The sequence below is a fragment of the Lutra lutra genome, chromosome 8, assembly GCF_902655055.1.
Source record: "Lutra lutra chromosome 8, mLutLut1.2, whole genome shotgun sequence".
NCBI classification, from domain to species: Eukaryota; Metazoa; Chordata; class Mammalia; order Carnivora; family Mustelidae; genus Lutra; species Lutra lutra.
The window spans coordinates 68,573,765-68,599,816 of record NC_062285.1 but is presented as its reverse complement, the minus strand read 5'-3'; the positions used below and the strand labels follow the sequence as shown (position 1 = coordinate 68,599,816).

The 26,052-nt window shown below is 40.8% G+C and overlaps 1 protein-coding gene across 2 annotated transcripts in view; it reads right to left on the bottom strand.

Annotated features, from left to right (window-relative positions):
* The window catches only part of CPNE8 (copine 8), a 205,200-nt gene extending 180,191 nt beyond the window's left edge, over positions 1–25,009 (bottom strand). The window contains exon 1 of one of the 2 annotated variants that reach the window (XM_047742512.1): positions 24,530–25,009. In XM_047742512.1, coding sequence (XP_047598468.1) covers positions 24,530–24,666 — 137 coding nt within the window. In that variant the 5' untranslated portion in view covers positions 24,667–25,009. The remainder of the gene's footprint in view (positions 1–24,529) is intronic. The other variant, XM_047742511.1, reaches the window with a different exon arrangement.
* Positions 25,010–26,052: the final 1,043 nt, after the last annotated feature.

The following is a 26,052-nucleotide window of genomic DNA, read 5'->3' as shown; positions in this document are numbered from 1 at the left end:
AGAGAGCAAAGTCCTGAAAAGAAATTATGGCAAAATAGAGTATATGAGTAAGAAAACTTCCATGAAGAACTAACTTAATCAAAATTATAATCTGTGAATTGCCGGAGTTGTTCTAGTAACCACTCATCTTCAAATTTCAATTAAAATTCCTGGACTTAAAAGAATACAACTGAAATAGCATCACTAAAGCTGAGGCCCAATCAATTAAATGCTAACCTGATGAAGGAATACCAGGTTAATGGAAGAGGCGTATTTTGCAGGAAACCTGAAATAGGAGACTAGATAAAGCAAGAATTAGTAACACCTTTCCAGGAACAGCCAGGAGAAAGGCTTCCCTGACTTCCCCCTTAACCATTTAATCCTCATAGGTATTGATCCCTTGTAACACTTATAATAGACTGATGCATCAAGCTACCCTCCCTTGATGACAACAGTCCCTTAGCTCATCCTTTAACCCTGCATGTTCTGATTTTATGCCCAAATCACCTTCTGATTTTAAGACAGTTCTCATACCATTATTAGCACAGAACTATACTGAATGGCCCACATGAATATTAGTTTTCTTGGTCATGGTAGAATTAATTCCCATTGCAAGACCCGTATTGAACAGTCAGTTCACCCTTAAAATGACCTCTCAGCTAAAGACTTGTCTTTCTCTAACTGGAAAAGAGCAATTCCCTTTAAACTTCAGTGTAATTCTGCAAGTATTTTTTAAGCAAATACTCTATGCCCAAGACCTATTTAAACACTACCAAACACAGAATAAATACCAAAGACATGCTCCCTTACTTAAGAAGCCTGAATTGTACTAGGTAGAAAAAGTCACAAAAATAACTAAATAACAGGGGCGCCTGGGTGGCTCAAGCCAATTAAGTGTCTAACTTGATTTCAGCCCAGGTCATGATCTCATGGTTGTGAGATCAAGCCTGGCGTTGGGCTCCACACTAGGCATGGAGTCTGCTTAAGATTCTCTCTCTCGGGACGCCTGGGTGGCTCAGTTGGTTAAGCAGCTGCCTTCGGCTCAGGTCATGATCCCAGCGTCCTGGGATCGAGTCCCACATCGGGCTCCTTGCTTGGCGGGGAGCCTGCTTCTCCCTCTGCCTCTGCCTGCCATTCTGTCTGCCTGTGCTCGCTCGCTCTCCTCTCTCTCTGACAAATAAATAAAATCTTTAAAAAAAAAAAAAAAAAAAAGATTCTCTCTCTCTCTCTCCCTCTCAAAAACAAAAACAAAAAACCTGAATAGCAATATTGGACTGTATATAAAGTAGCTGTTATGGGGAGAAAGAACAGTAACCTGAAAACAGAGTCAGATTAATTAAGATACAATTTAAAAAGATCAGGTACAATGGTTAGCTCTTATCCAAACCATTTTTTAAAATATACTAGAGAAAAAAAACCCAATTTATAGGTAGTATATATAATTAAAACTTAACAAATGAATATTAAATAAGTAACTTATTTTTTAAAAGTTCAAGTATTCTTCTCCTTTGAATTTATATACAATGAAGCTTTATGAGTGGACTACTAAAGCTTCTCACTCTTCATGTCTATGGTGAGCATACAATAACATGACCTATTAAGGTAAAAGTGATCTGTTAAGTGTGTTAACCTAAGAGTTGTGAGCCTGCTGCTGTCTTTCCCGCTCAGTAGATGAAATCACCAAATAAATATTCTTCTTCGAAAGCGTGGTAAATATTGAATTTTTTTTAATTCTTTAAAAGGGAAACAAATACCATTATCCTCACACAAATGCAATTGGGAGAAGAAAACCTACTTGATATGTATTATGAATTTTTTTAATAGTTTCACAGTGAAAACAATGTTATTATCTGTGACCTTTTAAAGTGCTAATTAAAACAAATACTAGAGTTGTTTTAGGGAACAAATCTTCAAATTAAAGACATGAGTGAGTTCTAAAAAGCACCTTTACCTGTGGCCAATGCCCAATGGGAACAGTTTGATTTTATGTCTCATAAGAACAAAAAAAGGTTACAAATCGAGCCAAATAAGATACGGTCCCATTTCATTTTCCACAGGAGCAAAAATAGAGCCTACAGAGCTGAAGAATGCTTCACCATTTTACAGAGCCCAGCATAAACTGTCCACAAGTGGACTGAGAACCATAGCCCTGCACCATACAGTCTCCCCCTCAAAGCTGTTCTGTATCTACCAACACAATGATTCTGGGTTTGACTAAAATCTAAGAAACTATTGGGAGCCTTTTATTTACTGTTCTTCAGCATAGTCTGGGCATCGCTGACTTTCTGCGAGGGCTCTATGAAGCAGGGCTGAGGCTGGCGGGAACCCAGCACAGAAGAAGGCTCAAGCAGCAGCCTCTGGACGAACGAATGGTTTTAGTATCCAGTCAGAAGCACCGGCTTTTTTCATTGTAGATATGGTGAGGTGTCTTATTATGAAAAGAAGAACAGAAGAGGTGGCATTCTGGGCCTTTGCCCTAATAAGTAATCCATTAACTGAAAAAACACAGAGTAACTCCTTTACTAGCATCATAAACATGCCCCATGTCACTACACCAGAGCCCTTCCTTTGGGCATTATATTGTCTTATAGACTAGAATGAGAAGTTCTGGGGGATATATGTACGCATATTTTTTTTAATGCACATACACACAAAATGGTTTTCAGAGGTTTATATATATCTATATATAAAGACAAGGAAATCAAACCTTTTTGAGCAACTGAAAGGAAATTTATCCCATCTTTGAAGTGATTTGAATGTAATATTTAATCATCTTTGACTCATGTATTCAATCTTTTTTTATTATTATTATCATTCACTGAATAAATATTATCTCTGGGAATTTAGCACAGAAATTTAAGGGAAAAAAAAAACCATTTTACCTGAAACTGCAATTTCTATAACAAAGGGGAAACAGATTACACATAGACAAAAAGTAAAGCTTTCAGAAATGAAAAAATGAAGTATTTTGAAACTGAAGCTTACTGAAAAGTCAAAGTCAGCTAGAATCTAAGATACCAAGTAATTCTGAAGGATAGGGTCATTGGAAAGTACTTAACAAGATTATCTGGCTTTCAAGAAAATAAGAATAGACTTTCAGATTTGAAGTTGTGCAAGTAGACTACAAATTCAGCTCAATAGCAGCCTCTCGTAGCCTGAGCAACCAAGGAGAACTGTCATATGTGACACACATTACCCCACAAAAACTGGAAATAAACTTTTTAGCTTGTTTTTCAGTTTTGCCAAAATTGGTTGTTCAGAGTATTTATACATTAGCACTGAAGAGCTAGAAGTATCGGTGATAAAAATATATATATATTTTTTAAGATTTTATTTATTTATTTGAAAGAGAGCGCAGGAACAGGATGGGGGTGGCAGGGAGAGGGAGAGGCACACTCCCCACTCAGCAGGAAGCCTGCTTCAGGGCTCCATCTCAGGACCCCAGGATCAGGACCCCAGCCAAAGGCAGCCACTCAACCAACTGAACCACCCAGGTGCCCCAGAAACACATTTTCAATCCTTGCATGGGTTGAACTCAGTTTAGATATTAAAAGAAATTATAGGGGCAGATCATTAACAGTGAAAACCTTTATGGTTCTCTGAAGCCATTCAGTATGACTGATATTCTTGGAAATTGCTTAAAAGAAAACCAAGGATTTTTCAGAACATGACCCGTCAGAGCTCTGGTTTGCCTGAGCCAAGGTAAATAGAAGAACCCACTGGTTTGCAGTAATGTAAGGTTAACCCAGGGTAATAACAAGCTTTCAGAAAAAGGTACAAAACCCAATCCCTGCTTTAAGCTGGAAAGAGATACGTAACATTTAACAAAAATGGACAGGATAAAAAGACACTGAGAACAGGATATGGGGCTTCTTAAAAAACAAAAACTCATGTACAAAACTAATCTCATTATAGATTCCCCAATCTTGCAGCTCCATTCAGTATCTCAGTAAGTGGCAACCACAGAAGGCAGAATAATGTCCCCTCCCAAATATATCAGGCAAGTCCTCATCCCTAGAACTTAAATGTGACCTTATTAGGGGGAAAAAAAGTTCTGTGCAGATGTAATTAAATTATGGATCCTGAGATGAGGGCATTATCCTGGATTATGTGGGGGAGCCCCAAACCCAATCATATATATCCTTATAAGAAGCAGCCAGAGGCAGATCTGACACAGACTAGAGACGACGACATGAACAAAGCAGAGAGAAATGAGAAGATTCTGGCCTTGGAGACTGAAGGGATGCAGCCACAAGCCAAGGCATGCCGGCAGCCACCAGAAATTGGAAAAGGCAAGCAACACAATCTCCATCACAGCCCCAGAGGGAGAGCAGCCTGGCCAGCAGCTCAGTTTCTACTACTGACTTCACTCTTCTGGCCTCCAGAGCTGTGAGAGAATAAACTTCTGTTGTTGCAAGCCAACAAGTTGGTGGTCATTTGTTACAACAGCTGTGGGATCCACTCACAGCAACATGGTCTAATCCACCCCTCTCTCTCTCTCTTCCAAGCCAGATTCCAGAATCATCCTGCCCAATCCCTTGTCTTCCTATTCCTCTCTCCCCTGACGCTTCCCTCCACCTTTGCTTCTGCGTCCAAGTCCCAACTACTTCCCAGACTTTGAGCTCTTAAGTGACCCTCCTGCTTCCTATGTCTCAGTTCATTCAAAATGCCTCCAAGAGCAGTACATATACTATAGATACGTAGGAAAACCTAAGCAAATGGCCCCGTTGCATAAAACTCATCACCTACAGAAATTCCAAACTCCTTAATGGAGCACTAAATACCGGCGCATTCTGACCGTAGCTTTACCTCCAGCCGCACCTCTATCCATCTTCCACATCATAGACTCTGCTACAGACATTTCAGACTTTTTGCCTCACATTTCTGTACTCATGTTTTAACCACAGCATCCCCTTTCCCGAAATTTCCTCACTGACTTCCTTCCTGGTGGTGCATGTCAGTCCTCTCCCAGCCTATTCCCACTGCTGTGCTCTGGGAAGGTAGCACTGATTACTCCCTCCTGTGGGCCCTACCATACCCAGCTTGAACCTGTATCACAAATTCTGCACCTGTTGTTTGTTTAAGGAGCAAGGTGCCAGGCTCTATGCTGAGCATTTTAAATAAATCATTTCATTTAACCCTCAACACAATCCTAAAAAAGTAGCAATTATTCTCAGGCTCCATACTGCAGAGGAGATAACAATATTCAGAGATGTTAAATGAAGTGTTAAATGAAAGTCACAAGAAAGTAAGTGCTTATGGAACATTTTTGTAAATTTTTCATTGACTTACAATTTTGATTTTGATTTTTGATTTTTGTACTGGTTATACTGACTGTCTCTATCCCTGAGAACAAAATGAAATGAACGGCAACTACTGTTATCATTCATCACTTTAGAAGCTCTAGGGAATATGAGACAAAGTGAAAATGAGACATGGTATTGTAAATTATTATTACGTGCAGTTTAATTTGGTACCTAGAAAAAAAAACAAGAGAATTAATTAATAAAATCTTTCAAAATTAATAAGATAATTCAGTAAAGAAATTGGGGGCATGATGAATACATAAAAGTCAATAACTGTCCCAGGTATCAACTGTTAATAATTCTCCTATCCCTTGTGGACTTTTTGGTAGTTACCTGTTGCCTTTAGTTACTGAAGTAACGGGCAGGGCTTTACAGCTCTTACAGTATACTATAACCTTGCTACCAAGTCTCAGACCAGATTCTGCCCCAAAAACACTTGTTACCAAGTGGGACTCAAAGCAATCACACAATATGCTTTACACGTTTACAAGTTCTGGCTCTCTGCCACTTTCAGGCATTCCAAACAGCACCCTAAGGCATATGTGATAATATCCTGGTAGCAAGATTCATCTACCCTCTGGTAAAATCTGTCTAGAGAATCCTCTAGACATTCTAAGCCCGTGACCAAGGAAGTTGTTAGGCCTAGAGCATCACTACAAATGGCAGAATCACAGGATTTACCAGGTATGTATGACCTCTTCACTTGTGTAATATTTCTAGTTAATATACATATCTTTTTTTTTTTTTATTCATTTGACAGAGAGAGAGAGAGATCACAAGCAGGCAGAGAGACAGGCAGAGAGAGAGAGAGAAGCAGGCTCACCGCTGAGCAGAGAGCCCAATGCGGGGCTCGATCCCAGGACCCTGAGATCATGACCTGAGCCGAAGGCAGAGGCTTAACCCACTGAGCCACCCAGGCGCCCCTACATATCTTCCTTTTATAACAGCTTTACTCAGATGTAATTCCCATACTGAAAGTGTCACCATTTCAAAGTGTACTCTTCAGTGGTTTATAGTACAGTTCACAGAGTTGTGCAATCATCATTACTATCTAATGTCAAAACACTGACACCACCCCCCCCACACACCCCCAAAAACCTCTACCCATTAGTAGTCAGTCCCTATTCCACCTTCCACACCCCTGGTAACCACTAATCCACTTTTTGTCTCCAAGTGTTTGGTGATTCTGGACATTTCATATAAATGGAATCATATAATATACGGTCTTTTGTGACTAGTTTATTTCACTCAGCCTAATGTTTCTAAGGCTCATCCATGTTGTAGCAAGTGTCAGTGCTTTATTCCTTTTTAATGTCAAACTATATTCCATTGTACAGATATACCACATGGGCTCATTAGATAATACACATCTGGGCTGTTTCCAATTTTGGCTATTAACAATAATGCTGCCATGAACACTTGCATTTGAGTTTTTGTGTGGACACATGATTTCATTTCTCATGACTACATACTGAGGAGTGGAATTTCTAGTTTACAGGGTAACTCTATTTTTTTTTTAAAGATTTTATTTATTTATTTGACAGACAGAGATCACAAGTAGGCAGAGAGGCAGGCAGAGAGAGAGGAAGGGAAGCAGGCTCCCTGCTGAGCAGAGAGCCCGACGCGGGGCTCGATCCCAGGACCCCGGGATCATGACCTGAGCTGAAGGCAGCGGCTTTAACCCACTGAGCCACCCAGGCGCCCCATGGGTAACTCTATTTTTAACATTTGGAGAACTGCCAAGCTATTTTTCAAAGTGGCCATACCACTTTACATTCCCACCAGAAATGAATGGAGGTTCCAGTTTCTCCATATCCTCTCCAGTGCTTATTACTGTCTGTCTTTTTTATTATAATCATCTACTGGCATAAAGTGGTCAGTCCACAAATCTGATCACCATACACTTCTCCAGTAAAAAAAAAAAAAAAAAAAAAGCCATTTCTGTCATCCATAGTAATTACAAAATCCTCTGGTGTTGACCAGATAAAGATAGTATGACAGTCCAGAGGAGACATTTCTGGAGTGTGGACTTCTGATTAATTTCAAATACTAATAGATCCATACAAATATGTACTTCTGACTAAGATATTTTAGATTTAACTCTACAATGTAACACACACTATGGTACTGACTCTGCTGAAACATTTTAAAGTAAATCATGGAAAATAAAATATCAGCCAGAATCAATTAGAAAAGACGGGGGAAAAAAATGTAACACACTATTTTTTAAATCTTGGCATGAAGAATACTTTCTAAGTTTTCACAAAGCTCAGAGAAAGGATTAACTTATTTGATAATGAATGTATTTTAAACTTCCATACAGAGATGATACAGTAATTAAAATACATTTGTTACATATATATTGGATAAAATGTTAAAGCTATAAATATGCAAAGCATTCTCTAAATAAAGAAGGGAACAGGCATTTACTCACTGAACGTATTAAATGAAATTCATACTCAATAGTAATGAGTGACATGCAAACAAAATAAATAAGATATTGTTCTGTGATACAGATAAATAAATATTCGCTGCATGAATTATGGCTCATTTAGTTCTAAGTGACACAAAAGAGGGAAATGCATGATGAAAATATGGAGATGTTTTATGGAACCCAGAGTCAGGAACTTAACAGACCCTTTGGAAAGAACTAAAACAAGAACAGAACAACAAAGCCCTGACAAATCAACAGAGTCCAGCACCATTAGGCAAGGAGCAGGACTCTAGGGTCAAACAGGTAGCAAGACCACATGCCAGGTCCTGCAGCAAAAAGCACACTGTAACTCCCAGTGGTCCGTTAACAACAAATTATAACAATAGCAGAGAAGACTCTGTGCAGGTGGCAGAGAAGGAAAAGGGGTCAACTGGGATGGCAGCTGAAGTCATTCACTTAGAAATGCATGCTCTGAGTTCCTGTTCTCTAGACAGGTGGCGCCATGCTTGTAGGAAGGAAGTCAGGTTCAAATATTTATATCCGGAAGGGAAAATCCAAGAACAAACTGGACCACCATCTTGTCAAAGTCATCATAACATGGATATTAATGGATACATGCCTTAAATAGGTCTTTTTTTTTAAGATTTTATTTATTTATTTCACAGAGAGAGAGATCACAAGTAAGCAGAGAGGCAGGCAGAGAGAGAAGGGGAAGCAGGTTCCCTGCTCAGCAGAAAGCCTGATGCCGGGCTCCATCCCAAGACCCTGAGATCATGACCTGAGTCAAACGCAGAGGCTTAACCCACTGAGCCACCCAGGCGCCCCTTAAATACATCGTAATAAAGGCACAAAGAAATATGCTCTGGCTGATATGCTTTATCATGGAGTAGAATCTGGGGTGATTTGTGCATTCTCCTTTGTTCTTTCCAATGCTGTTTGGTTGTGTGTGTGTGTGTGTGTGTGTGTGTGCACGCGCGCACACGCCTGTGCACACACCTATGTGTAAGTGTGTTTTTACATGAGCATGTAGCACTTTTCTAAAACTTTTTTTTTTTTTTTTTTAGAGAGCCTGTGCTATTTTCATGAGGTAAGCCACTGTTTTCCAACTATTCCTACTGAATGCCAGTATAAAAATAAGAGTTCCTTGGGGTGCCTGGGTGGCTCAGTCAGTTAAGCGTCTGCCTTCTGCTCAAGTCATGATTCCAGGGTTCTAGGATGGAGCCCCACATCCGGCTCCCTGCTCAGGGCAAGTCTGTTTCTCCCTCTCCCTCCACCTGCTGTTCCCCCTGCTTGTGCTCTCTCTGACAATTAAATAAATTTAAAAAAAAAAAAAAGAGTTCCTTGCTAAGTGATAAGAACTTTCTATATATTTTAATGATTTTATGCCATACAATCTTTATAGCAACTATACAAAAAAGAACTTCTCTCCTCATTTATAAACCAAAGCAGAGAGAGATTAATTTATCTAAACTTAGTTGACAATATATGGAGCTGCAGTTTAAATCCAGATATTTCAGTCTCTAAACTTGTGCTCTGCTCTTTACGACACCATTTCCCTTACTACTTTACAACACTTGAGACTATGTATCATCATTTTCCTCAATCCCTCCTCCCGCCTGTCTAAAAGCAACAGCTGCTTTCAGCTAACTTGCTAACAGCTAGATGGGAAATGACCTTGCACAGATTTTAAATAATTTTCAGGGTTTATTACTTCTCCCGGAGTCATTGCATGAAGCATGTTTGCAGGTGACAATCACTTGTCCAAACACCAAGAGCGAGTGACCGTGAGAGGTCCACAAATCACCACCAAGTAGAAAGCTGAAGGCTAACCTACTCTGTCAACATCAGCTCAGAAGTATCTGCCTTTCACACCACTTCAAAAATATATTGGTCACATGACTAGGTTTTCTCACTCTTTGTGTCTTTGTCTATAAATTGTTGAGCAACATATTGCTTCTATGTGTGTAAAAAGTAATGTGTCTTCGGGCTCAACATTGAAAAAAAAAAAATCTTGCAAGGTTACCTTGAGTCAGCTCTCTTTAGACTTGAGCAACCAATGCATAGACTGTGCCAGTGAGAAAAAATAACATGCTTACGAAGGTAAGGTTAGGCTGGCTGGGTTTTGTTTTGACTGGTCCTCCAGATTTTAAAGAACATCTTCTGTAATTTCTTTGGATCACTGATGATAGAACAATTGAAAGGTCCTTAAGAACAATCTGAAAATCAGCAACAGAGTTTAAAGAGATGGAATTAATCTGGAAAGGAAGATTTTGTTTGTTTGTAAACATAAATGACATAAATTTATGTTTGTTTGTAAACATAAATGACCAGGGGAGACAGGGAGACTGAGAATAATTTTCTAATATGCATCTGTTATCCCTGTCACAAAAGATTAGACTAGGAATTTGCTCCTGACTCAAAAACACTCATCTAGGGTCCAGAAAATAAATAAATAAACAAATAAACCTCATTAGCAACTATGAAGCAGTATTTTATAAATCCTAGAAAATAATGGAATGAAACAGGTACAGGCAATTGTTCACCCATGTCTCCTTGTACCTGCCTTTATACAACTGATTTTTTTCTCAGATCAATTGATGTTACACTCTCCCCTATACCTATGCCTTCCAGTCATGGTTCCCATTCATCTGGGATGCTCTACTTTCCTCTCTTCAACTACACATTGAATAAATAATTATCAAATACTATCCAAATGCAAAACATTGGTCTAGATACTAAATAGATACAAAGGTAAGAGGGGTGCCTGGGTGGCTCAGTCAGTTAAGCGTCTGCCTTCGGTTCAGGTCATGATCCCCTGGTCCTAGGATCAAGCCCCACATGGGGCTCCCTGCTCAGCAGGAAGCCTGCTTCTCCCTCTCCCTCTGCCCACTGTTCCCCTTCTTTGTGCTCTTTCTCTGTCAAATAAATAAATAAAATCCTAAAAAAAAAAAAAAAAGCAAGTAAGACTCAATTCCTGTCCCATAGGAATTTATAATTTAATAGTTGTCTGATACTCTTTCAAATGTTTATTCAACAAGGACCAAGTTATTGAGTGACAGAAAAAGGATTTGGTGTTGGAGACTGATATGAACACATGGGCTCCTGACCCTAGGTCATATATATTCTAATAAGGGGACAAATCTGTAAACAAACATATGCAGCAGAATGTGGAATGTGTGTAATAAATTCATTACAGATGACAGAAAGGGAGGGACAGTCAATTCTATCCAAAGGATCAGGGAAAGTAGAGTCTACGGAGTCTATGGAGTCTATGGAGTGAGATAACAAACAGGCAAAACTATCCCCTCGAGAACCGAGGTTTCAGCGTCATAGTTCTCTCAGGAAATGCAGGTGGTCTGAAATGACTTAGAGTTTAGGAGAGAGTTTTTAGAAGCCAGTGGGGAGGAAGAGGGTGGTGGTACATGGAGAGAGAGAGATGAGGCTGAAAAGGTAGGTCAGGGTTTGTAAAGTTCTCATGGACTTAATACATAGGCAATTAAAGGTTTTTAAACAAGAGAGTAAAAGTATGATAGTATTTGCTTTCTGAACAGGCCTCTAGCAGGTCAATGTACAGGATTAATGGCAGGAAGGAGGGTGGCCGTAGCTGGATGTGAGGAGGGGAGAGGCAAGGAACGTCTGCCATGGCATCCACAGGAGTCAGACAGGCCTGGACCCAGTCAGAAGCAGAGAAGTCAGCCCTATTAAAGAGGCAAGATCAAGGCTTGAGGCTCAACCGGCAGAAATTCTACAGGGCTTGGGGGGATAGAGAAAATGGTGGGGAGGACTTAGTCCCTTGAGGGAAGGAAACTGGAATTCTCAGGAGTCCCCATACATCCTTTGAAAAATCTCTAAAGCAATTCTGATGATGATAAACCCTTGTTTAGAATAGCTGGTGGAAATCATGCCCCCAAAATGAAAGTGATACAACCACCCGATAATTTCATTTTTTTAAACCACAGCTTTTTATGCATGTGCTAGAAATGTTCCTAAATCGTTATCATCACATCATCTTGCATTAAACGAATTCATCCATGTACTGCCCTCACTGAAACAAAGTAGCTTTAAATTTTTTTTTTTCTTTCTAGTAAGAACCACTATTAAAGTCAGTGTCTCTGGAAAGATTCAATGTAATCAGGTGGGATGTAACATTTTAGGCAAAATACAATCAACTGAACACTGAGATACTCCAACTGTATCAAAAGTACTTCGGAAATTCTTTAGCCTATCCAATAAAACTTTATAAACAGACAAGCGCAGGGAACAACGTGACTTACAGATAGTAACTTAAGTAAATATGCTCATTTTTTACTTGTGCACATAAAAAGAAGTTCTGTAGGGTTTCTCCCCCTTTTCTATAGAGAGTATTATTTCCTCTTCCATCTTCCTGTGAACACTTTTTTTAGTTGAATTTAGACTTTTCTAAAATTCTGTTTACCCCTTTATGACACAAAATTAAAACTGCTGGGGAAAAAAACACAGGGTCTGGCAGAAAGTACAGTAGCAGGTAAGAAACCTATTGCTTCCTGAAGAGGCCAAGCCACCAAACAGTTCTTCTTACCTTTGATTCTACCCAAGTGAAACCATCGTGTGCTGCTGTACTTTATCAGTTCACCACATAACTTACTAGAAACATCTCTCTCCAAGACAAAAATCTTCCCTGGGTCAAAGATATGTTCATTTTCTTATTTAGATATGTTATATAGGATCTCATCACACATACAAATTCTATTATTTCTCTATTTTGCATTATTTTCCATCCCATATTGAATAAGCAAGTCAGCTGCTACTGTTTAAAACTATTAAGTGTCTACTTCTAAAACTAGTTTTGTTATTTGGAGGCAAAGTCAGTTCATTTAAAATTTTTATTTGTCTCTCATTTGTTCACAAATAAAACTTTATGGGATATTTTATATACACTAAGTAATACTGAGCAACTATATGCTTTTATTAAATTGTACTGGTAAAATGAGTCATTTTAATGTTTTACTATACACAGAAACCAATATTTTAAAAAAATATAGACATAGACAAATGCATGTGTGTCCAGATTCATTCTTCCAATCTGTCCATAAGGCAGCAAATATCTATTAACAATCTTCTAATGTGCAGAACAAACAGGTTTTTGAAAATCAAAAATAAGACAAATATGCACTCAAAGTTGGTAGAGGAGACAAACATGCAAAAAACCTAAATAATTACATCAAAATAAAAGTGCAAGAAATGCAGTGTAGGAACTCAAAGGAAGAAATGATTAATTCCAGTTCAGGAATCTAGTAAAACATTATGGGGTTGCTACAATTAAGGTATACAGGCATAGCAAACTTCATTTGGATTTGCTTTACTGTGATTCACAGATACTGTATTTTTTTACAAACTTAAGGTTGTGGCAACCCCATGTTGAGCAAGTCAATCGGTGCTATTTTCCCAGCATCATTTTCACACTTTGTGTCCATGTCACATTTTGGTAATTCTCATAATATTTCAAACATTTTCATTATTAGTATATTATATTTGTTAGAGTGATCAGTGAACTTTGATGTTACACAAGGGATCTGGAGATTGGCAAGTACTCCAATTTGGCTGGAGTCCATATCTGAGATGTGACTGGCAGGGGATGGAAATCTGTCCAGGATGAGGGCAGACCCTCAACACCATGTTAAAGCTGCTTGGATTCTCTTTTGTGAGAAAAGGAGAAAGACTGAAAGTTTCTGCAAAAGGAAAATCCCACAATTCAAGCTTTATTTAGGAAGCTAACTACACAACATCTGAAGAATAGACCAAAATGTGAATTCTGGAGTCACAGAGAATAGTTCAGACGATATTTTAATATTCTGGGGGGAAATACAGCTTCCTGAACAAGAAGGTTGGCAGCAGGAATGGAAAAGGAAGCGACAAATACTTTGGAGAGTCAAGCCAAATAGAAAGTTACAGTGATTGATCAGATACTGGTAAGTAGGTTAAAGACTGTAACAATAGGTAACTAATAGTACACATGTCACTTGGTATCAGTTGACTTTTGTTTCAAAAATCAAATACCGCATGCTTTCCCACAAAACTGAGATATTCCTTAAGAATCTTTCCAAGTGCTACTTCAGGCAGTCAGCGCTTAGTAACAACTAATCAGTAAACAAAAAATTGAACCCACTTGCCATCCCCTCTAGAAGCTCTGTATTTGCCAAGATATAAATGGTGGTGGGTGAGGGGAGTGACATATTACAAAAGTGAACTGGAAGAAAGGCATGGATATTTTTAATATCTAACATTATTCATTTGCAAGATAAAGAAAGCCAGCTATGGATCTCTACTGAGAGGAAGAACTAGAACAGCAATAGTAGAGCTTGGCATCCCTTTGGGACAATATTAAGTGAAATGAGGACTATGAAGTAGGAAGTGGTTGGCATTAGAAATAGTCTACCTTAATCCCTTTGAAAACTCAGACACTAGCATTAGGGTCTAAGTTTTCAAATGGGGACTGACAATCCTAAGATTCCCTTAAATCTAAGCATGTTTACATTATATTTCAAGGTCCTACTTCCAGTGTCATTGAATTAACAAGCTCTGAGTGACATCCCAGGTCATTTAGACCAGGGACTCAACCTTTCATAGGAGGTGATGCCCATGGGGCACCTGGGTGGCTCAGTGGGTTGAGCCGCTGCCTTCGGCTCAGGTCGTGATCTCGGTGTCCTGGTATCTAGCCCCGCATCGGGCTCTCTGCTCAGCAGGGAGCCTGCTTCCTCCTCTCTCTCTGCCTGCCTCTCTGCCTGCTTGTGATCTCTCTCTGTCAGATAAATAAAATCTTTAAAAAAAAAAAAAAAAAAAAAGGAGGTGATGCCCAGAGAACTGGTAAAGTTGTCAAAGTCACAGAGCCAGTGTCAGGAACAGAATGAAAACTTGGAGATTTCCACTATACTTGCCTGGCACATTCCACAAGGAAGAAAGAAGTCACATGAATGACATTCAAATGACAAATGACCTAAGCAACGCAAAGAAATGACAACCATTTAACTTAAATTGTGAGACAAATCTTGAGATGAAAATCAATTATCTTTTTGCTAGTATATTTCAAACTTCTCTCCAAAAACAATTTTAAATTCACTAATTTAAATTACCAATTAAGAGAAACATTCACTATCAGCTTAATATTGATTATGCCTCCTTTTCCCAATGCCTACAAAGAGGCTTTAGATGAAACCTCTAACATAAAAATCAATGGCAATCAACTTTCTAGTATTTCTGCTTCCACAATTAATTTGAAAGTTGAGATATCCAAATAAGTCAGACAATGAGCCATGTCCAAAACTTGCTCACTCTCTCTCTCTTATTCTTTGCTTTATAGATGGGAAACATGAAAACCTACTGAAGACATTAAAGAAGAATGACTGAGGTTTCAATTACCTAGAAAACCACAAATAATGTGATATTCCCTTTACAGGAGTACATTTAGATAAAAAAAGAAAAGATTTGTAAGAATGCCCACATCATTATACACAATCAAAGGACACAATAATAAGGATCTGCGGGCAATGAGAAACAAATTTCTCAAAATGATTCTAAAACCACTATTATACTAACTAAGGCTGAGAATTGCATTGGTTTCAACCAGGTACGACAACTTTAATCATATCTGGTTGATTGCACTCTCTGACATTTGAGATTATTCCTAATAAAATTAATGTGTCACTTGCGATATGTATATATAGATATATGTATGAAAAGACAGAGAACAGCTAATTAGCAAAGTAGAAAACAACGACTTTTATGAGGTCACATCACAGTTCAGTTAGAATACTGTGCTGACATTTTCAATATCTAAATAACTATTTTGTTTATATGGAATTCTGAAGAGCATATTTGCCATGAAAGGAGACCCTAGAATTTATTATTGAAAAGCTAGCAAGTTAAGTGGTGACTTCCTCATTATTAAGAAAGCAGAGGACCGACATGACAAAGCTTGCAGTCAGTTCTCAACCCCAGTGGTAAGTATGAATGTCACATCGTCAATTCAATTAATTTCCCTCTACTTTTCATTTGGCTGGTTCATCACCTTTGTCCAGCATTTAGCTTTCATCTCACCCTGCCTGCTGATTTCTAGTTAAACAGTCTGCTCATTACTTAATCCCCCACAGCTTCATTAGGTAACTCAGCAGCAGAAAAGAGATAAGAATCAATACTTGGAAATTAAATATCAAATGGTTAAGGTTTATGTCACTCATCTGAACTGTTCTATCCAAGCTCTCACCAATAGGGGACAGAAAAGGCACAGAATTCTATATCCCCTTTATGATGGTATAGATATCATGTGTTATAATTGTGTCTCTCAGCTTTGTCATTTCTCTTCAGTCACCGACACATCAATACCGATAGAAAAGAATCCTACCTGCCCTTAAAGCCTAAAAAATACAACTCACGGAAGAATGCCAGACTATGTCTGGTGGACAGAAGCATATACCTAAGAATTAGACATATATGCATTGGGAACTCAAGCTTGCCACCTCCTAGGTGTGTGACTTAGGCCAAATTACTTACATTCTCTCTGAACCTCAATCTCCTCACCTGTAAAATAGGACATAAACCACCTGTTCCACAGAATTGTTCCGAAGACCGAGTGAATTAGAATATGTTAAATGTTTTCCACAGTCTCATGCAGATTTAGATTTTTGACTTTAAATAAAATATATAGCAAATGTCGAGAGTCTTCTTGTTTCCTGATGTCATTAGTGCAGCTTATAACTGCATACTTACAATAAAGAGAAGTACTTACTTCCCAGGGACTATCACTGATATTTTCGTTCTTCAGAGTTTCACAAAGTTAACTGATAATCCCCTCAATGTTTGGAGTATTATTCTTTGTAGAATAAACTTGACAAAATGTCTCATAACTTGAACAAGAATACCCAAGAGCCAACGTCCCTGCTGAAGAGGCATTAACATGGATGGTTGTCATATGTTTGGAAACATTTAAGGTATTACATGTCAGGCTGTGAACAATGGCCCTTGGGGCAAGGCACCTTTTAAATACATCTCACATTATTATTGATGATAAAAGCTTCATCCTCCTTCAGACTGTGTTGTCATCTACTCGGATATGTTTTTTTTTTTTTAATTTTATTTTTATAAACATATAATATATTTTTATCCCCAGGGTACAGGTCTGTGAATCGCCAGGCCCACACACTTCACAGCACTCACCATAGCACATACCCTCCCCAATGTCCATAATCCCACCCCCCCTCCCAACCCCCTCCCCCCATCAACCCTCAGTTTGTTTTGTGAGATTAAGAGTCACTTATGGTTTGTCTCCCTCCCAATTCCATCTTGTTTCATTTACTCTTCTCCTACCCCCTCAACCCCCCATGTTGCATCTCCTCTCCCTCATATCAGGGAGATCATATGATAGTTGTCTTTCTCCGATTGACTTATTTCGCTAAGCATGATACCCTCTAGTTCCATCCACGTCGTCGCAAATGGCAAGATTTCATTTCTTTTGATGGCTGCATAGTATTCCATTGTGTATATATACCACCTCTTCTTTATCCATTTGTCTGTTGATGGACATCTAGGTTCTTTCCATAGTTTGGCTATTGTAGACATTGCTGCTATAAACATTCGGGTGCACGTGCCCCTTCGGATCACTACGTTCGTATCTTTAGGGTAAATACCCAGCAGTGCAATTGCTGGGTCATAGGGTAGTTCTATTTTCAACATTTTGAGGAACCTCCATGCTGTTTTCCAGAGTGGTTGCACCAGCTTGCATTCCCACCAACAGTGTAGGAGGGTTCCCCTTTCTCTACTCGGATATGTTTTATCTCGTGTCCAACACAAAAGAACTGTCTAAGTGTCAGTCTACTGATTTTATTGGTAGGATACCAGAATGTGCTAGAATGTGCTTTCATTCTAAAACTTTGTTGTTAAACACTACTTCCTATCTGTCGAATCCCACTGGGTCCACACGTCTAATTGCGTGTGTGGGTGTAGGGAAGCCATGGAGTAGAATCTGCAGAAATGCCCTATGCATTTCCAAATGCATACTCTTCTGATCACTTTTCCTCTGTATATCCTCTACATTTAGGTGTATGAGATGGGCTATCATTATCATCTTGAACATGAAGCTTTATGTCACTTTGCATTGCATGTTTCTGTGACTCCCCCAATTGAATATAAATTTGCCCAAAATACAGGTACCCTGTCATCTATGTTGCTTATATGCTACCTAGTATATAGTCATAAGAAAATGAGATGAGACTAACAGCTCTTAAGTGCTTTTCTTGTGACAGGCACAATCCTGGGCACTTTACAGATTTATTTCATTTAACTCTCCAATAATACTGTACATTCGGTTTTTAAATCATTTCTGTATTACTGATTAGGAAATGAGATTCCAAAAGTTGAAATAAGTTACCCAAAATAACATTCAAAAAGGGATAAAAATGGGATTTAAAGACATCTGTCTGACTCCTAATTCCATTTTCTTGCTGCTACACTCTGCTGCCCCAAATTCTCATTAATCTTTCAATGCAACTTTCTCATGAGAATAAAAGTATTTAGAAAGGTGCAGCCAGTAGTTTAGACTTGAGTCTACTTATTTAAAGAGGAATAGGGGGGAAACAACCAAAATAAGCTATTAAAGTCCCCTTGAGAAGACAGCTTATTAATAACTTCAGCTCTAGAAAACTATCCCAGGGAAAAAAATCATCATAGCTGTTGTCAAGTGTTCGTGAATAAGAATGCTCATTAGCATTATTCTGAATAGTAACTTTCTGAAATAAATTTTGGAACATAAGAGATAAGTTAAATAAATACAGTAAGCCCAAAAAACAGACTACTTCACAGACATGGAGGGTTATTTTTCTCAAAACCTAATGACAGTAACATATACATGATACAAAACAAACAGAAGTACAGAACATAAGTTGTATAGAATATAGTACGATCCCTTTATATAATGTGTGCATATTAATTTTTCAGTTAACATCATTTGAAACCTATTTATACACTAACTTCAAACTTCTTGTGTTTTTAAAGAAGGGTAGGGTATGTCTAAGAGATAAGCCAAAGGGGACTGTGTGGAAACCCCCATTGCTGTGTTTGAACTCTTTCCTTCTTGCACCATAGATAATAAGAACAGCGAACGCATCTGCTTCAAACTGGGCCAATCCCCGCTGGACCAAGTAGATTCTCTCTCTTGCAATACCCATTTGCTTTCCCAGGTGGTCTGGAACTGGAACTGTAACATGAAAACTTGCAAAGTATATGCCACCAGTGGATAGAGAAACAGAAAACAAAGTCTCCAAAGTGAGACAGAATAAGGAAATGGAAAGAAACATGTGAAAAGGAGAAGAAAGGAAAAAGCGTACAGAGCTTCAATTACCTTCCTGTTTCATTCACAATACACAATACACAATACACATACACAATACAATGCAAGCTGTCACAACCTTCCATGGATTATGAAACCAGACAGCCTCACTTATTCCAAGTAGAGAAGCAAGACCACAACAGTGCCGACCTTGACACTGTTATTTCTAACAGGGACAGTCCAACAGCAGCAAAATTTTTTTTCTTTTGTATAATCTTACAAAAGGCCTAAAAACAGTGATGTGTATATAAGCAACATGTTTAACTGTGAGCTCTCCAAAAAACACTGAATGCAGAGATGTGTGTGTGCGTGCATGTGTGTATTTACATAATTTGTTATAAATTTTACTGATATAAAATATGTGTAGCTGAGCACACGACTTTTAGACAATAAGAGTATATATGGTATTTTCACTGTAAATTCCAGAGGGCCAATTGATTCCCACAGAATATCTTAAGTGCAGACAACAACAAAACAAGCCCCGATTTGCAGTATTTACCAGTTTCCATGGTGTAAATATTCCCACCTCAGCCAACTTCAACCTACCAATGTGACGTCACTGAACAGAGACAGAAGAGATGAGCAGCAGCACCTGACACATAATATTGTCACCTCGCCGATTAAAAGGAGCACAGGTGACAGTAAAGAGTATAGATAATAGTAAAATGTAGTAAAATCATTAGGAAGTGATAGCTTTTGAGTATGTCTTAACTTTGTTTTAAAATATAATGTATTTCATTTCAGGTTTATACGATTTTAATGTTTAATAACTGCTTTATTTAACAACTGATGCACAGATTCCGGTCTCAATCCCATTCAGACCAGCTCCAGCACACATCCCTGAAAAGTATCTCCAAATATCTGAGGACAGGTACTGCTAATCCAGACCAACTGACTACAGTCAGTCATTTGCTCATCAAACATTTTAATGTGCATTATCAGCACATGTGAAAAGTCCAGATTCCTGGGCCCCAGTCCGAGAGATTTTGAGAGTATATCCAGCGCAGGGACCCAGAAGTCTGTGTTTTAACAGGCAAGCAACCATCTCCGTGCCAGACCATTACCCAGAAAACGTCAGCATCCAGAATTTGTTCACTACATATTCTGTGCCCGGCTCAGAACCCATGGACATGAAAGAAACAAAACTTGTCCTCAAGGTGAATACAGAAACCAAGAATCATAACGTAACTATAATACTGGTACCTACCAGCTGCTTTGGGAAAATAAAATCCACTTTGGGAGAGGAGTCCTGAGAGAAATGTTGTTTGACCTGCGTCTTAAAGAAGGAACACCAGCTAATCAAAACAACAAGGGGCAGGGAGGAAGGCGTTTTCAGGGCAGAGAGATGGGGGGCAGGTGCATAGCCACACAGGTGAAGAGGACTCAGTCCACTAGACACCAGCACATTCTTTGGGGCTGTAAGACTCATTTTGCAGCCACATTCATCTGTCATCGGCTTTAGTGCATAGTAAGCACATATTAGACTATGTTAAATCATGGTGTTCATGTGAGGAGTGGGGTAGATTAGGCAAAAAAGTCATGGCCAGGTCGGGTGGAACTTTACAGAATGCCTAGCACAAAGTAGGTGCTCCTATTCTGTATTCCTCCTTCGACATGAGCGTTTAAAATTGGTTTTATCGGGGCGCCTGGGTGGCTCAGTGGGTTAAAGCCTCTGTCTTCGGCTCAGGTCATGATCCTAGGGTCCTGGGATCAAGCCCCGCATCGGGCTCTCTGCTCAGCAGGGAGCCTGCTTCCCCCTCTCTCTCTGCCTGCCTCTCTGCCTACCTGTGATCTCTATCTGTCAAATAAATAAATAAAATCTTTAAAAATAATAATAATAAATAAATAAATAAGATTGGTTTTATCACCATAGATTATGGCTACAAAAGAAGTTACAAGTGGTGGCTAACTTACAAAGTCTACAACACAGAATGCTCTCACAGTTTTTTTAATGGACAAGCTACCTTCTCAATCAGAGAAAATGACCAAGATTATGTGTTAGAAATAGTTCACCAAACCTAAGTTCCAGGGAAATGAGTGATTACTACATAATATTTTTCTCACTGGTTTTGCCTCATCCTAATTAAGCTGTTTTCCAAATCCAATGTGAATGTTATAGACGTTATTTTATGTTTCTGAGGTTGTATCTTTTCGGCTATTGGCACTTTAATTAGGTAACCCAATTAACTTTAAAAATCTATGAAGTAACATAATGAAGAAAAACGACTGCAAGAAGTACATGAAGGGAAGTCATAGAGTAGGAAAGTGTCTCTACCTAAACAGCTAGAACAGTGGACTTGTCACCCTAACACAGCAAGTCTGTGGCCTCCTCCACGTCATGCTTTCCCTTCTCTAATGCAAACCATGCACATTAATCTCACCTCCCCTCAAGCCCCATCTCCTCCTTGTAGAACATTCCAAGCACTCCACTGCACAGTGATCTCACCCCTCTCCGTGCATGATCCTCATCTCTGGATTTAGTCCTAGATGATCACGTATTACGGAATACTCATCTCCCAACCAGACTTTACATTTTCAGAGAACTTCCCTTGCCATGTGTCATGGAACAGGGCATAATGCTAAACATACAAAAGACATGAAACACTTGGTGAGTAAATAGACAAAATGATCTCCATGAATTATATTTAGCTTCAAGCTTCAATTGCTGATTTCTTCATCTCCCCCAAAATGGAGATGAAAATGTCATAAAGATTTTTAAAGGTCTCAGATTGGGGACAAAGAAAGGAGGTTATCAAAAGGGATTCTAATACGGGTGCCTTTTTAAGCATCAGCGAATCATCAGACGTCTCTAACACAGAAAGGCAAGGGAATTCCTGGCTTTGCTTGCCCACAGTAAGACTGAGGGGTCTACAACTGAGCCTTGTTGCTAAGTGAAATTCCCCCCTCAAAACATCCTAGAATACAAGCTCTTATACTCATCAAAGAAGAAAGAGAGAACAGGTATCCCAAGGCTGCCTCTATCCCTGTATTCTTTACCAATTTACTGAAGTACAAAAGAAAAAGACTATTTACAGAATTCCAAACTGAATTATATATAATACATTTATTCATTAAATACTATTTCCAATATCATAATAGCTAACATTTTTTAACAGTTTTGTGTCCTACAATGTATAAGACATCATCTTATCAAACTCTGATGTCATTCTATATGAGATAAACACCATAATTTTCCTCATTTTAGAGATGAGGAAGCTCAGCTTAAGTACTGACTCCAAGGTAACAACATCGTTAAGTCACAGAGCGAGAATCTGTAACCAGGTCTCTTATCCCAAAGCCGAAAGGATACCATCTCTGTTTACAAGACTCAATTCCCAACAATGTAAGTACTCTACGTACTTGGGTTCTATTTCAGGACTTTTTTTTTTAATGTGAAAACTTAAAAATTAAAAAAAGCAGGACACCAAATCAATGATAAGAAGAAAAGGCTAAACAAGGGTATGTCCAGGGTCTGAGGTACCAAGTTTAAACAAACTGGCTTAAAGCCAATTAACTACAGGATTCCTGACACACCTTGCCCCTGTGTCCGTGCACACAGGAAAGAGTGGTTAACTGTGGATCCCACTGGCAGAAAGACCAGTGAAGGTATCATTTCCCCATCAGTCCTAAAGAATTTTTGGGAAATTGGGATTTAATTTATAACACTTATTTATTTATTTATTTATTTATTTATTTATTTATTTATTTATTTGACAGAGATCGCAAGTTGGCAGAGAGGTGGGCAGAGAGAGAGGAAGGGAAGCAGGCTCCTTGCTAAACAGAGGGCGGAATGAGGGACTGGATCCCAGGACCCTGAGATCACGACCTGAACCTAAGGCAGAGGGTTTAACCCACTGAGCCACTCAGGCGCCTCCTTATTTTATAACACTTTTATATTCATGTCAGGTACAGGCTACATGCCATTCAGGCTTCGTAGAATGTTCAGCAGAGAAGAACTCTAGAAAATGCTTTTACTGCAGGACTTTTGGCCTTGCATTATGTGTGTATACTAATGACCTCCCTTGGGCATCCAAAGGCAGCTTCAGAATAAAGAAAAAGGCCTAGAAATTAATGTCTGAAAAGAGTTTTCCATATAGCCTCACCTGTTCAATTGACAGGAAGAAATCTCGGGCAGCCCTTAAAGCAAGAAACACAGTAGTAAGGCAAGAGTGCAAGCTTAGCTACCATTACCAGCATTGTTCCCACAGTCTGAGGTCAGCCTTAAGAGGAAGCGAGCAATCCTGGGAAATAGTCTCAGGGATAGCTAAAGGTTATCCCCTATCCCCTAATTAACACCTCTACTGGTTTGTTGGTGCTTAAATTTCCACAAAAAGTGAAAATCAATTTCTTTGGCTCTCGACTCAGTCTTGTGAAAATGCAAAATCGAATACTACTAGGGGGAACACCATTTTAAGTTTCAGGGTTTATTTACATCTAAAAGATTCCCCAAGTTTGTTAGATTCCTTCAAGACAAATTTTGCTAAGGAAAGGAATGCGAGGGTACTGAAAACAACCTTGGGGCCAAAGTGGTTAGGACGGAAGTTTTTTCCATTGAGAGAGATCCTAGTATGCAAACAAGGGAGTGGGCTCCAGAGTCAATATGATGCAAATTCTCCCTCTCCCGCGGCCATTATCAATTTATTATAGTCCGCCCCACCTCTTTCTCAAAATCTACCGAGATACAGGAATTATGATGCTTTATTTACAGGAAAACTGACCCAAACAATGTCAGGCAAAGGAGTTGAAATCTACAGTCCTTGGGCAGAATGTCAGTTGTTATAAGCACTCCAACTGTGTCTACTTGCAGGCACAAAGTCGTGACTTCCCAGATTTTGGGTAAGGCACACATTCGTCTGCGAAGAAAGCTGGAGCCGAAATCTCTACCTATCAGGCCTAAAGCAAGAAGCCAGGAAGGCGGGGGGGGGGGGGGGGGGCGGGGACGCCAGCTGGATGGCTCCAGGAAGTGGGTGGGGAGGAAGCAGCGAGATTTGGAGCCAACTGTAGCAATCGCAGGTTTGCACACGCCTAGCGAACGGAGTCCCGGGCCACTGCGTGCAGCGGTCACAAGCGCTCTTGGCAATGCTGTCCTCTTTGATTCCCGTATCACCCAACCACAACAGTTCGGGTTTGGGACGTAAAAAGGGCTTGCAAAGTGGGCGGCGGCCGGGGTTCCCGCCGCTGAGTCACAGCCCAGCCAACTTTTACAGCATTTCCCAGAAAGAAAATTAAAAGTCTCAGTTCCGTAGCCCACTACTCGCTTCACGTTCGTGCTCTCCGCTCTGTCACTGCAGCTGGGGGGGGGGGGGTGACTCAGACCCACAACTGGGGTGTTTCCCACTCGTCTCGCAACTTCTCACCCCAGCAAAGCCTCGGGGTGCCCCGAGCGCTTCGCAAGCGCTACCCACCAGGCAGATGAGAGAGCAGGAGGAGGGAGGGGAAGGGCTGCGTCCTCACCTGCAGGACACGGACACCTCCACCCGCGTGGCCGGGATGGCCGCGCTCAGCTGGTTCAAGTCCCCGATGCCCGCAGTGCTGGTGTAGCGGCTGTCCATCTTGGGGGGAGGCGCCGTGGACTTGTCCGGCGCCCACATCCAGAGCTCGGGTAGACTAAGGGATCGGAGCCCAGCTCCCGACAGACAGGGATGGGGGTTGAGGGTGGAGGCAGAGGAAGGAGGGCGGAGGCAGCTCGCGGGAAGGGGGAGGGAGGGGGAGGCGGACCCGAGCAAAGCCGCGAGGGAACCGCGAGCCAGTCCTGGCCCAGGCCGAGACTGCCGGCAAAGTGGCGCACCGGGCTCCCGGCTTCCCTGCCCCCTCTTTGCAGGCAGCAGCCCCAGCGGGGGACACTTCGTGATCCTTGCCAGGCTCCGAGTGCCAGGCTCTGAGGAGCCACCCGGCCGCCTGAGGAGGTAGGAAGCACTAGAACCTGACCCCAACCGTCTAGGAGGAGCAAGCCCTGGCCGGCAGGGCGCGCGGCTGGGGTGTTGTCTCCGCCTCTACACACCCACTCCCGCCTCCTGGGCAGCGACTCCCTCCTGTCAATCAGGTGTGGACGGGAATGTCACGCAGTTCGCCTGCCTGGGCTGGAAGCTGGAGGTGTGGGCGCCTCTGCCTGTTCCAAACTCCCCCCTCGTAGGCGCGCCCCTCCTCACCCCGCGCTGGTCCTCACCGAAGCCCATGGAGGTCCTTCCCACCTTGCCTTCGGGCAGGTGAGCCAGGTCTCGGCTTCTGGACTGCCCGTCTCGGCCACTTGGGGGTTGGGGACAATGGGACATGAGGACGATTTCCAATGTTCTGTATGCGGTGGTAAAGTGACAGATTAAGATCTGGGACAAGTCGGGAACAGGATGAACTCTAATGGAGGGGTACTATTTGAGATTTAAGGGGACAGGTTTCCCTCCTCCCTCAAGTTCCTCGAAACGTGAGGGTCAATTGTGACAGTCTTCCTATAGTCAGGACTCTCCTGCGGCCCCCTCGCTTCCAAATGCTTGGAAGTTCGGACCTGAAACCTGGAGGTCACAACCATTTAACGCAGCTCCCTTACCCCGACTCCCACCTACAAGATCTGAATGAAACTGGACGGGCGGAAGCAGAGAGGAGCTGGAATGAGCTCCGCATTTGGGAAACTGGAATCTAGGGCAGCCATACAGGTGCCAGAATGCCGAGGCATCCAACGTGTGGGGAAATACGCGCGAGTCCCCTCCATCGCCGAGACCTTATTGGCTGCACCTTGCCTCCTGCCTCACCCGTGCGCCTGCGGGTCCCCAGGCGATAGCCAGCAGGGGGCGACCGAGGACAGGACGCGGCGTTCCGGGAAGAAGTGCGGAGACCCGACCCACGCGCGCCTTCTCTTAACGCGCCAGCCACGGAGTTTGCAGCTGGCAGGACGAACTCAGAGAAGAGCGCTTTTCGCGACTGAGAAATTGACATACGTTGTAACATTTTAATCCATTTGGAGCCACCTGCCTAGGGAATCTGTA